Genomic DNA, 14,928 nt, shown 5'->3' on the forward strand with positions numbered 1-14,928 from the left:
AATAACATTGGTCATCAAATTACTTACCTCAAAACGTTAACCGTTGCACAGTTTTGGTTGGTTTATGTTTCCAAGCATGATTACTACGGAGCCAACTTTTAGGCGTAAATTGTGCGGTGGTATGTTAGGCACATCCTAAGAGTTTAAAAATTCAATTGGATAGTTGGTGGCTTCATTTTCATTTGTTACACAGTCAATAGATTTGAATGAATGCATTTTACCAATGATCTCATTCTGAATTATGTAGTTTAGGTCATCTACATCTTTATTCTTAGCCGCTAAAATTGCTCGCTCACTCAACCATTCATTACTTTTGTAGTTAGTAATGATGTTTGGGAATACTTTGTTGATAAGTTCGTCTTTCGATGAGACAAAGTTACAGAAATTATGAGGAAATGAAATCAATCCGCTCGATTCTTCGACAGGTACTCGACCATTACTGATAGTCAGCAATTGCTCAAAGAAATCTTCAGCAGATGTATCATTAAGCAATGCAACTCTCATGTTTGTTGTCAGTTAAAGTTTCTTCACAAAGCGCCATAGATTCGATGATTTGAGGCAAGCATTTATTTCATCTGCAGCCATTGATCTTGGAACTACTGGCAGTGTTTGGCGGAATTCACCAGACAGTAAAATCATTGCTCCTCCAAAACATCTCGAGTCATTGCGTAGATCTTTCAATGTTTGGTTAAGTGCCTCTAATGCACGTTTATGAGCCGTTGTGCATTCGTCCCAGATATTGGATGCTGATAAAACTTCGGCCGCTGCTGAGTTTTTTGTAATATTACATGTTGGTTATTCAATAGCTTGAAGATTTAACGGTAATTTTAATGCTGACTGAGCCGTATGGCATCTTTCTAACAATGTGTCTGCTATTCCGGAAGAACCAACTGCAACCGCAATGTTGGATCTCGCACGAACAGTGGCTAAAACTACTGACATGAGGAATGTCTTGCCAGTTCCACCAGGGGCATCCAGGAAATATAAACCACTATTTCCATCATCAGTTGCCTTCATTAATGTATCATAAACTTCCTTTTGTTGGGGGTTCAACAGGGGTACATTCGTTTGAACTACTAAATCTAATTTGCGTTTTGTTATTCCACGCCAGATGCGTTTCTGTTATACTACGTTTTATAGCGGTCGAACGGGATAAAAAGTATCCTATGCCCGTCTCCTGGTTCTAAGCTACCTCTCCACCAATTTTCAGCCAAATCGGTCCAGCAGTTCATCAGTTATAAATAGTGTAACTAACACGAATTTCTTTTATATATATAGATTAAGTATTCAACACATTTCTGAATGCACGCGTAATATTTTTCAATCTTTTTTTTAAAAAAATACACACAATAATTTATTCATCCATTTTAAATAGTTTATGAACGCATGCATAAATGTCAATCATTACTTACAAATTTTGACAAAAAAATTTGACAACTCCGAAACTAAAGAACTTTTAGGGAAAATAATGCATTTTTCAAGTATTCGTCAATTTTTCATTATTTTTAAGATGTATTCTGCTATTCGGGGCGGAGACAAATCCAACAAATCAAAAACCATGAACATTTTTATTCGTCAATTTTTCATTATTTTTAAGATGTATTCTGCTATTCAGGGCAGAGACAAACCCAACAAATCAAAAACCATGAAAATTGGTCCAGCAGATCTCGAGTTATAAGTGTTGTAACAAACCCGACTTTGTTTTATATATATAGATTCATCTTTCTTTAACCACTTTCCATAAATGCTCATGCCAGTAGCACACAAACAGCCAACCAGCTTCGCCATTTCTGAGATGCTTATCACCAGGATTAGGGTCATAGCAATCTGCACTTAGTCGAAGTTACTAGTTAGTCAAAGTTACTTATGTCAGTAGTCATTTTCCCAAGTTATGGCACATTTCATTCCTAGAATGAATCCCCGTTTGTCTCTAGTCGACTTACAAACTTTTCTTGCCGTATTACATGCCCTCAGCACCAGCAGGCTATAGTCACAACATTTGGGCTCATCAGCTTATGATCGCAGTAAGCATACTGTGTGGTGAAAAGACACAAACATCTGTAGACTGCTGCACATTTCATGTGCACTGTGAGAGCATCTTATGTCAACAGTTCTCACATAAAAATTGCAGGTTTCCATAACTTGTATAAAGTCACGAGGGGGATCTGCACTGCATTTTTAGGTACTTTGACAGACTTACGTCACTCTGGTTTATTGTTTGTTTTATGATGCCGCATTACGTGTTTTTAATTGCACTTTCACATTTCATCATTTTATTGTGTCAATATTTTTACCAACCTTCTCAATAATATTAAATAAAGACTTTTTTGTTGCATTTCTGTTGGGTTTAATCCGCTATATGTGTCACCTAAAGCCAAGTGCCTTGTCGCAGTGGTTACACAGGTTCCTATCAAATCACTGAAGCTAGGAGCTGTCGGGCTTGGCTAGCACTTGGTTGGGACACTGTCTCTGTCTGCCTAGTGGTGGGGTGCAATCAGCTCTTGTGAGGCCAGTTGAGGAGCTACTTGATTGAGAAGTAGTGGCACCAGTCACAAAACCTGTCAATGACCAGAAGGGTAGAGTGCTGACCAGATGCTCCTCCATATCCACATCAAGTGATACCTAAGGTCTGAGAATGACACAGTGGCCAGTCAGTACCATTGGGCCTTTGAGGCTTGCTCACATAGTGTTTGTTTGTTTGTGTCACCTGGGGTGCCAATATGAAACAAATGTACCATTGTTACATAGTGACAGAAATAGGTACTTGTAGCGTGATGTCACCCTGAATAACATCTGTACATCAGTCGTGTCACTTTGGTAATATGTAATATTCTTTGTAACTTAATGTAAGCAGAACAATCTTCAGCTTACCACACTCAGCATTTCTTAACCAATCTTGAGAATAAATCACTGACTTTCTGAAATAAAATGAGCACTGGTCTTTTATTATGTTTTGTCTCTAGTGACCTTATTGTCAACAGGGCATTAAACTCTACTGTTCCATGGTTCCTTCTTTTGACATTTATCACTAATTTTGAGATAGTTTGATTACCTATTAATTCTTGTATAATAAATTCTCTGTAATTAAACTGATTTAATTTTGAGAATTCTTTCACACATTTATAATTTGCACGAACATTCATAAAATATCAATTACATATACAAAATATTATTTTCATTTGGTACAACAAAAGCTTTCATGAAGGTGTGGCAGTGCTGTCAATCTTTTGAGTATTTTATGTAATTATTGTTGGAGCAAATTTGATGAAACATTGATCACAATCCAAAGTAATACTTAGGCACAGGAATTTTCTCCTCTGTTAATAACAGTAATTTCTTTATAACATCTGTCAAAACGTTGCTTTATGTAAAGGACACTAAGAGAAAGTTCAAAACAAGCAGAATATATATAAAAAAGTAATTTATTCTTAAACTACAACTCAAGTCAATGGACATGAGCCAGACATTATATCACCACCAAGTTGAACTTTTGAGATGTTAACTGGCCTATCATTAATGATAATGTTCTTCATGCAGCCAACAAAATGTTCCTTTGCTTCCAGTCCCCGTAAGTTGAGGTTTGGTTTAGCACGACCTCCTATCAGCAATGGCGATTTTGTATCTGTAGCTGCTTTACCAGGTCTACCAATGATGGGTTCTCCTTGTGTTGAGTCAATTGATAATGTGACCACATTCCTATATTTCACAGCTGAAATACAATGGCTGATATTAATGCATTAAACAGAGTTAGTAACATCATTCATAAAACAGAGTAGAGCTAAATGATTTGATTAATATTTCCTAATTTCACCATTGTCTTTGTTTCCAATAATATCCTTCAATTAAAATATGATATAAAGAATACAGTGCATGCACATCCTCTTCAGTGATTTTAGATTAAGGCATAAGGAGTATACAGAGCAAGATCCATCTTGTACACTGACTGCCAAGCAGATGGGAAGCAGAGCAGAAAGAGCAAATATAACTTCCCTGATACAGCAGTCATAACATTTATCCTTTGTGCTTTGTACTGAGTAGTGCTGTCACACAAATACAGCACACACAATGGACCAGGAATTCCTTCATTACTCACTGTAGAGCAAACAACTCAACAAAACACACTGAAATGAAACAGAAGTTTCACCAGTGGATACTTCAGTTTTATTTGAATATCAAAGTTGAGTAATGGCTGGAGAAGAAATCTTGTAAATTAATCTGTTTCAGAACTAGGGAGCTAAGATATCAAGATATAGTGTGTGTGTGTGCTATACTTCGAAGGGCAGCAGTGTAAGGAAAACTGATGCTAATTGTAATTGCATGCGGCATTGCAGATTTTCATTCCAGCCACACCACTGTCCTCAATCAAAATGCCTTAGTGTGTTTGAGCTTCAGAAGAAAAAATGCAATACAATGGATAATCCAGATAAAAAAATAGTAAAGATATTGTTGTCGTGAACTTCTCAATACTCTTCCAGACTTAACTGAACGCTACATTTGATTAGTCTCTTAATTACATTTCATATAAAGTTAATCTATTTCAGATAGCACTAAGGTTTTTTTATTTTGAAATAACAGTGACATACTTGCAGCATAAATTACAGATAGTGGCAGGAATGTTTCAGACTTACAACAATGCTATAGTCCTATAGTGCTCAAAGTTACATATTAGTGTATTTAATGCCAAATCCAATAACTGCAATGATAGAGTGGACCACAAACATACCACAGTCATTACAAATACAGAAAATAAATACATTTTATGAAGTTGTTCCCACATTTTTTGTAAACAATACATTTTCCAAAACTTGCACATCATCCTGCTTGTGTTAACAAAGCAATGAGAAAATCTGTAATGATATATAAAAGTGGCAGCTTTGCCAATTTATTGTAATAAATGTGTAACCAGAGAAAATCAAATAAACTTACATGAACATAACATGTGAAATGGAAGGAATATATAGGGGGTCTATACATGGGAAACAAACTTGAAGGCAATATTATACAAGTAGAAAGGGAAAAGGAAGCAAATGAATATCAGGTGGGAGATACAATACTGTGAGAAGAATTTGATGGAGTGTTGGAAGACCTAAGTAGAAACAATGCCCCTATAGCGGATGACACTCCCTTACAATTATTTATATCCTTGGGAGCACCTGTCATGACAAAACAGTTCCACCTGATGCGCAAAATTTGTCAGACAGGAGAAATACCCTCAGGCTTCAAGCAAAACGTAATAATTCCAATTCCAAAGAAAGTAGATGCTGACTGGTGTGAATATTACCAAACTATTAGTTTGATAAGTCTTGGTTGTAAAATATTGTGATGAATTATTTGCAATGAATGGGAAAACTGGTAGAATCTGACCTTAATGGAAATCAGTTTGGGTTCCAGAAAAATGTAGCAACACACTGCAAAGCTTAAGAGGATAGGCCAAATTTTGTATATGAAGTGTTCAATACTGGGCTTCATGTATAACTTTTGATATGTGATTACAGTGGAATCATGTAATACATTTTGGCAGTTAAAATAAAAGCGTTATTGGAAATTGCCAGCAATTAAGTCAGCATTTCTTTCAATTGCGGTTTTGCACAATACATAAACACAGCATTTTTCAAGAAAGTTTGTCAACCTGTCATTTCTTTTGGAATAGGTAAACATAATCAAAGGGAAGAACAGTAAATGTTCGTGGAATAGTAACAGTTTTTATTTTATACATTTTGGTTATCAGGAATATGTTTTATGATTGTGTGAAAATTTAATTTAACAATTTTATGTAGGAATTTACTTATCAATACTTTGTTTTCACCTTGCTCAACATAACTACACAGCTCATGTAAATATTGTGAGGTCTGGTCAGTCAGTTATTTGTCTTTTGTCATGTTCTGATATCAACATTCTAATGGTTTTGTAAACAGTGTGGATAGTCAAAGAGAGAACAGTGAGCCTCTTGCAAGAATGATGAAGTATTATCATCTGCACACAATGTATCAGTTAAGGGACCATACACATTACTTATAAAAACTCCTTCCAAAATTAAGTCATATTTGTGAGAAATATATTTTATGAAATGGATATTAGTACATATATGAGTGAATTCTATGTTACTTATGAAGGAGATGGACATCACAATAGAACCTTTTTCCCAATAATGCTGAATTTGAAAAGGAACTTTAGAATGTGAGGCAATACTCAGTCCACAGCCTTGTTAGAAGATAGGTTAAAGAAAGGCGTGCTGACATTTTTACCATTTCTAGGTCTAAAAATGCGAATATCTGATAAACAGTATGACAGTGTGTACTAAGAAGAACAGTTTAAATACCCTGCAGAGACATGAGAACTCAGAATCAACAAAACATGACAACCTGGAGCAAAATAACAGCTGTACTGCAATTTTCAGAAAGCCACATAAACATCAGTATGTGATACTAAGAAAATAAATGAACCCAAAGAGAATGGTGCAACTTCCCCAAAATATGTTTAGATATAAAGCAAGAAGAATTTCTGTTTGCTCAAGGCACAGAAGAATTTACATAACAATATCTAACGGCAAGTTTTTGACCACACTCACTGGAAAATATTCTTTGAAATTCTGAAGGTTGTCACATCTGTGAAGAAACTGGATGGCATTATATGAGTCAAAGAGCATGAAAGAGAAGCAGTAATTGAGAAGGAAATAAGAACAAGGTTGTAGCCTATCTCCAATCCATAGTGAATAGGTTACCAGGTATGTAAGTGGCTGGAAGACTTCTTATGTAACAGAATCCAGTACGTTGACCTCAACAGCGAGTTTTCATCAGAGATAAGGGTATCGTGAGGAGTGTGCCAGGGAAGTGTGCTGCTGTTATTTTCTATACACATGCATGATATTGCAGCAGTCTGTGTCTGTTTGTTGATGATGTTGTTGTGTACGGGAAGGTGCCATCACTGAGTGACAGTAGGAGTATACAAGATGACTTACACAGAATTTCTGGTTCAGGTGATGAATGGCAGCTAGCTCTAAATGTAGAAAAATATAAGTTAATGTTCATGGGTATGTAGAACAGATATGTAATGTTTGAATACAGCATTAGTAGTGTGCTGCTTGACACAGTCACACTGATTAAATGTCTAGGCACCACATAGAAAAGCGATGTGATATGGAACAAACATGTAAGGACTGTAGCAGGGAATGTGAATGATCAACTTCAGTTTACTGGGAAAATTTTCAGAACATGTTGTTCATCTACAAATGAGACTGCATAAACAAAAATAGTATGACCTGTTCTTGAGTACTGGTCAAGTGTTTGGAATCTGCACTAGGTTGGATTAAGGGGAGAAATCGAAGCAATTCAGAGATGGGCTGTTACATTTGTTACTGGTATGTTCAAACAACACAAAAGTATTACAGAAATCCTTCAAGAATTCCAATGGGAATCCTGGAGTAAAGGTAAAGTTCTTTTCAACGAACACTATGGAGAAAATTTACAGAAATGGCATCTGAAACTGACTGCAGAGCAATTCTCCTACCATCAATGTACCTTTCGCATAAAGGCCACAAACGTAAGATAAGAAAAATTAGGGCACATATGGACACACACAGACAGTTGTTTCTGTCTCCCTCTATTTGTGAGATGAATATGAAAGGAAAGGAAACAACTAGTAGTGGTACAGGGTACCTTCCACCATGCAGCATATGGTAGCTTGTGGAGTATGTTTGTAGATGTAGATGTTATTTAATCCATACAATGAGCAAGCAGTAAAGTAAACCAAAGAAAAATTTGGAGAAGGAATTAAAGTTCAGAGAGAAGAAATAAAAACTTTTTAGGTTTGCCAATGGCACTGAAATTCTGTCACAGCCAGCAAAGTACTTGGAAGAGCAGTTTAATGGAACGGTCAATGTCTTGAAAGAGAGATACAAAATGAACATCAGCAAAAACAAAACAAAGATAACAGAATGTAGTCAAATTATGAGGGAATTAGTTTGAGAAATGAGAAATTACAAGTAGTAGATGAGTTTTGTTATTTTGGCAACAAAAAAACTGATGCTGTCTGAAGCAGAGGAGGCAAAAAATACAGACTGATTTTAGCAAGAAAAGCAATTGTGAAAAAGAGGAATTTTCTAACATGTAGAATAAGGTTAAGTATTATGAAGTCTTTTCTGAAGATACTTGTCTGGGTATAGACTTCTACAGAATGAAACATGGACAATAAGAATTTCAGACAAGAAAGAATAGAAGCCTTTGAAATGTGATGCTACAGAATAATGCTGAATATTAGGTGAGCAGATTGTATAACTAATGAAAGGGTAATGAATAGGACTGAGAAGAAAAGAAACTTGTTGTACAACCTGACTAAAGAAGGGATTGGTTAGTAACAAACATTCTGAGACATCACGAACTCATTACTCTAGTACTGGAGAGAAAGCTGGGGATGTAAAAATTGTAGAGTATGAAGAATAAATAGATACAGCCAGCAGGTTCAAAAGGACATAGGTTGTGACAGTTATTCAGAGATGAAGAGACTTGCACAGGATAGACAAGCATTAAGAGATGTATCAAACCAGTCTTCAGACTGAAGACCAGAATGACAGCAAGAAGGCCGTCCTGTTATGTCACTGAACCATGCAATTGCACATATGCATGATATGGTGAGACACAAGCAAATACTTAATGCACATTTTAGTCTACACCTGGCCTTATTTGATTTTGATCTCTTCTTTATTAATTATTCTTGAACAATCTTTACATAGAGCTATACAATGGATCCACAAATAAGTGGTTTTAGAAAATGCAGTATGGCATACAAATTGACGAAATGGAGGTGCATTTTTAAAAAATAGTAGGACCTTGTGTTACTTTCTCAAAGCTTACAGAATCACTGTTGAAGCTCCTTGCATGTAACTATCTATCGTTTAAGGGGAATGACTCATCCATTACAACAAAGATGAAGCTGTAATTCATCATAAGGAAATTTTTATTTGTATTGGTTTTTGACTGTAAAGGTAGCTACTAAGTTCCTCTAGCTGTAAATATGGTATACATGCACACCAAAAACTTCTAGAAGACAATAATAGCAAATCAAATGCTGATCATCTTACCTAAAATCTGATGCCATTGGCCATCACAAAGATAATTCTTCTTCATTGGTGTATATGTTGCACTAATGGGACCACCTCCATTGTCAACACTAAATTTCACTGTTCCATTGACCATCTGCAGTAACAGGAAATCAGCTTTCCCATGTACAGAGAGAAGTATTCCAGACATACTTCGAGGTTTAATATCCATCTGAATTTTCATTGATAATCCAACCCTAAACACCGGTCCTGAAACAGAAAGTTATAACAGCATACAGTAGTGTCATAAAACAACTGTGGTTTCTGTAGTAATAAGCCAAGAAGAAATTAAGTTGACAAAAAATAAATAAATAAATAAAAAGTAAAAGAAGAAAGAAAACCAGCATAACAGCAACAAATCATGATAAATATACCATTTTTCTGATAGGCACAAAGTTAATTCATGCATTTCATATAGGTCACCATGTAATTATCTATAAACCATGAATTTTCTTTGACTGATGGATGCTACAGAACTTGGGTGTCTAACTTAGAGGTATCTTAGACTTAACATTCAGGCTTTCACTTAGTTTCTCCCCACTAATCTGTTTTCTGGAAGTTGTAAATCACATTTATTTTATGAGGTTAAGGTATAAGCAATTAGCAATGAACCATTTACTTTTGTCCCAGTCACAATCATAAGCTGTATTTGGTATCTAACTGAACTTTACTTAAACAGAATGGTTGGGCAATTAAAACTGTGTTTTCACAGTTAATTCCAAAGACTAGAAACCACTTATATACAACCAACAGGCCCTTGATTAAGTTTTATAGATTTGGTGGACACTGTTAAGGTGATAGTTTACTTCCTATAACTAAGTAAGGGTTCTTCAAGGTAACACTAGTAATGCTACAAGATCATCCTTTTCTATTTGTATATAACAAACAGTTAATACAGTAGAAGTCTTACAGAATTTATGTAAGATGCAGATAATTTTCCTTCTTAATTCAAAACCGAATTTCACGATTGAAAACGAACATGTTTTCTATGTTGATTGGCTTTTCCAGAATACAAGTAATGCTATCAACAAATTGTCAACTAAATCTGTACTGCCAATGTTTTGTGGGATGATTCAGTTTTGGAAATGAATGATGCCTTTGTTTACAGAGGCTACTATAATTACTGGGTGCTGTTAAATCTGGATGCTCATCTGAATTGGTGACAATTCAATTTGAATAAGCAAAATATCATTTTCTAAGGTTTCAACAAATGCATTGCTAGTTTCAGTCAAATTTTCTGTCTCTTTATTACATAAGAGCAGTTTAACTACTGTGTAAACTTTGTAAACTAGACATGACAAATGCATGTGTTGTAAGTGAAACACTGAAAATAAGTGTTTGTTATAAATGAAACTTCTAAAAATCACACTAATCCAAACTGAAATGGTTACAAACAATTTTGTAAAATCTTACAGCAGACTCACTGACAATGTTAGAGAATTTGTATTGTGTAAGTCACTGAAACTGCTGGAGTGGTTGAAACAAAATCTTTGGAGTGTACATAGTCTTTAACAATAGATGTAAGAGGGAAGTGGTTGCAGCTGCAAGAAGTAAGGACCCAAGTGTGAGTGACTCTGGCACAGTGAAAATGTGTGCAGCAGTTTCTTGTACTTATGAGAGGCATTACAAGTTACAAGGGTATAGTACATGCTTCCAGAGGAACAGTTCTGCTTGGCCACAGCAAGTACAAGGAATAGTTGCATCTGGAGACAAATATAATTTATAATTACAGAACATTGTTGCTACTGAGGTACTACTTCATGCCTATACCAATGAAAACTCTAAGATCTAACCACTTCAAACTTTTAGCTTTTTAAAAGATTTGCCCCTGTTTTGAGTAATTTAGATAATATAATTTTTGTGTGACTATTAACTGTAATTTCATTGTCATCATTACATCAATCATTATTTCCTGGAACAGGAACCATTCCTAAATAAATAAATTGTCCTATGTTCTGACTGGCATGTAATAAATATTAAATTTGATTAATATTGAAGACAATAACTTTTCCAGAAAGTAAAACTAATATTTTTGTTGAATAAACTCTCTAACTAATGTTTCAGCTACAAGACAACTGTAGGTGCCACTGAATCTGGCATATCATAGTAAATTTTACTTCTTATTTAACTGTACCATTTCATTTCCTGTGATATTGATAATTTTTATCTATCAGTGACATTGTTGTCATATTCCAGCATTGCCATGGTGTTTTACAGTCGCTTTAACACTTTGACCACTACAAACATGCTCTTTGCATTCTGTGCTGTGTGCAGCTTTGTTATCACTGTATTGCTCACCTAATGCTGCTCCTGTACTGAACGACGGCATTCTGGTCTTTATGAAAGACTTATAATTTGATTTTAAGGAAACTAATCAGTGTAAAAATTTGATTTTCACACATCTTATCAACTGACATCTTCGCTTGATAAAGAGCTGAATTTCTTTTTATTATACATCATAGTTACTGTGCTGTATCATAAAATTTTAGAGTTTTCACAGGTATAAACACATTGTGAAGACAGCATATTTATATAATTTCAACAATGTATTTTTATCAGGGTCAGCAACTCTATGTATTTCTAATTTATTAAATTTTCCATCACAGGGCAAATAATATTTTTATATGTGCCTAGTTTTGAATATTTTTCTTCATTCTCAAACCATTGCTTATATTGGAAGATACAATGTTGTTAACAAAACATAAACACTTTGTGTGCACAAATTACAAGAGCTCCTTAAAAAAATTTTATGACATACCTTGCCTGAAGACTACAGTGGCCAATGTGTGTGATTTGTGTGTGTACGTCTTCTGCTACATTTTATGAAGGGTTCAAAATATGTTTCACAAAGTTCACGCCTTAAGCTTAAATGCAAACTTCATTCACCAGCAAAGGTAACTGCAAATATATTCAAACACATCTGCAACAGTGCAAATCCTGATTCCGACTGTAATTCACAGTCCCCACCAAGCTGCAGTATCAGTATCAATTCTGAAACAGTGTGGTTAGGAAGTAACAATCCCCCTTCCAAGACATATATTGGGCTTAAATACACAAGTGCGGCCCATTCAACCACTTGCCTTTTACCTCTAGGCAACGCCATTTACTTAAGTGTTTGACTATTGCGTACTGTACGGTTTTCTCTCTTTCAGTATTTACTGTGGACTTAGGATGACTTTGTTGTGTTTTGGATTCCGCTTTTGACCAGCCATGTGAACTCAGCTGTTACAGCCACTCATTACATGAACTTAGTTCAGGATCTGGCATTTGTTCCACCTGTCACTGCATAACTATGTGACGAGTCAGATCAATGTTTACTGAATGTGTGTCACCACATTTGAAGAAAGTTAAAGTCAGATAACTTATACCATCTAACAGTCTTCTTTCAATGCGCCTGTCTGCCACCCATTGCCTCCTCTGGGTAGTGAGTAGAAATCTACCCTATTTTATATTGTTGTTATTCCATCACCAATCTCCTGCATTTTAAATTTTTGAGTCCTTGTCATATTAAAATTACATATATCACTACAACAAGTTAAGTGCCATTCTTCAATGACTGATTATTACTGTACTTAAAGATGGATCCCTAAACGACCAAGATTTTGATGCTTAACTATGTATACTATCTCACTCAGAAGAATGGACGTGTTTAACAAAAATATTCTTTATAGTTTCCTCTGTCAATGTTTCAATTATGTCTTCTTTTATTCTACCTCTTCTATGACTAATTCTTACCTGTACCTCTGTACTTTTAACCTCACATTAGCTTCCCTGTGATTTAAAATCTATTTATGCTCTTGCCCTGTGTTATTTGACTTCCCATTTTTTGTTTTTGCAATACTATATCTATTACATCCCACAATTCTCTTTTCTATCCCTACCTCACAAATAAGGAAACTTTGTACTTAAAACTACTAGGTTCAGCATTAAATTTTTACAGTTTATTATGCCGTCATTTTAAATTCTATACATACTGATAATTTATACTGAAAATTAATATTATTACTAACTTCTCCTCTCTCTCTCTCTCTCTCTCTCTCTCTCTCTCTCTCTCTCTCTCACACACACACACACACACACACACACACACACACACACACACCAAACAGAATGTTATGTCCTCTTACTTGCTCTAATGAAGCCACCATTCTCTCCAAAGAATACACCTTTCTCAAAGTCAAATGAACATGGTCTTACACCCAACAATGTGGGCTCTGGAAAATCAGAGCCATTTGCAGTCAGACCCCTCAGGCAGCCTTCAAAACCAAAATCGTGTACCTGGAACACATCATGAACATGATATAAACTTGCTTATTGACTGAAAACATGAAATACTGCCTAATGCTGAAAGTAGTACCATACAGAGTATATAAAAATTTGTGAACAACATTTAAGGATCCAGCTCCTTATCTCATATAATGCTGTTTAAACTAACCTAACTCAAAAGATTATGTAAATATAGGTCTAAAAACGGTTAAGTTTCCTACTCATGGGGCTGTACATCAGTAAAAACAACATATCATTACGTTTGTCATCTGCTGCATTTTATGACTAGTTCAAAACGTATCACATAAAGTTTGCATCTTAAGCTTGAATGAGAATTCAATACCCCCATCATAGTTAATTCCAAATACCTCCAAGACATCTGCAATAGAGCATATCTCGTATCAGGCAGTGTTTCAAATTCTCCACCACATTGCCGCCATGTCAATAAGGCTTCTAAAATTCTGCAGTTAACAAGTAATAGTGGCTCCTGAATGCTCTGTTGATAGGGAAGCAGAAAGTACAGTGAGCATACCCTCTGTCAGATTTTTGGGCTTAAATGTGCAAATCTGATCACATAATCTCTTGAAGCTATTGGGGCTGCACTATTTGACACAGTGTTCGACTATTGCTTGTTGTATGTTTTCTCTCTTTTGGTATTCACTATGGACTTATCATGTATGCTTATGATGACCTTACTGTGTTTGGGGACTGTCAGCCTATTTGTATTCTTCCAGTCCTATCAAAAGTGTTAGAGAAAGTAGCTGCAAACCACATCAAAAACTTTATTGTAAAAAAATGATATAATTATAAGTAACCATTTTGGAATTCAACCAGGAGAAAACACTCTGGATGCAGTGAATAACTTTATTGAAAAGATTGTCAAGTCAATGGATCAGATGAATAAAGTTGCAGGTATCTTCTGTCATTTCACAAAGGCATTTGACTCCGTGAACCATGACTTGCTTATCCACAAATTAGACAAATATGGGACTACGGACAGTGCTCTAAATTGGCTAACATCATACTTACAAAACAGAAAACAATGGGTAGATATCACCTCAGATGCAGTAAATTATTACTCTAAATGGAATACAGTGCCACAAGGTGTGCCTCAAGGCTTCATTTTGGGGCCAATCCGGTTCTTATTCTACATAAAAGACTTACCCATAAATATAAATTCCCCATCAGTTCTGTCTGCAGATAACACATCTGTTTTAATTGAAGATGACAATGCAGAAAAAATTCTGAGCTCCATTGTAAGGACACAGGATACCTTAGAAAACTGGTTCTCGTTAAATGGGTTGAAACTGAACATTGCAAAACCCATATGGTACATTTAAAAACCAAACTTTCGAAATGTGTGGAACTTAAAATACAACACAACAATTAATCTGTGAAATAAATTGATATAATCAAATTCCTGGGACTAAATGTGGACAAGAACTTAAGCTGGAATACACATACTGACTTCCTATCAAATGAACTAAGCAGTTTTGCATTTGCAATGCAAATACTAGCAAATTTCACTGACTTGAGTACACAAAAATTGCTTGTCATAGTTATTTTGA

At 35.3% G+C, this 14,928-nt stretch overlaps 1 protein-coding gene across 1 annotated transcript in view; it reads right to left on the bottom strand.

The window, feature by feature from the left end:
• Nucleotides 1-3,404: 3,404 nt before the first annotated feature.
• Nucleotides 3,405-14,928, bottom strand: part of LOC126482302 (laminin subunit alpha) — a 365,291-nt gene continuing 353,767 nt past the window's right edge. Inside the window, exons 54-56 of the mRNA XM_050106331.1 lie at nt 13,222-13,372; nt 9,077-9,304; nt 3,405-3,709 (exon numbers count right to left, since the gene is read on the bottom strand). Of these exons, the coding sequence (XP_049962288.1) occupies nt 3,441-3,709; nt 9,077-9,304; nt 13,222-13,372 (648 nt within the window). The 3' untranslated portion in view covers nt 3,405-3,440. The remainder of the gene's footprint in view (nt 3,710-9,076; nt 9,305-13,221; nt 13,373-14,928) is intronic.

Source organism: Schistocerca serialis, chromosome 5, assembly GCF_023864345.2.
Source record: "Schistocerca serialis cubense isolate TAMUIC-IGC-003099 chromosome 5, iqSchSeri2.2, whole genome shotgun sequence".
Classification (NCBI taxonomy): domain Eukaryota; kingdom Metazoa; phylum Arthropoda; class Insecta; order Orthoptera; family Acrididae; genus Schistocerca; species Schistocerca serialis.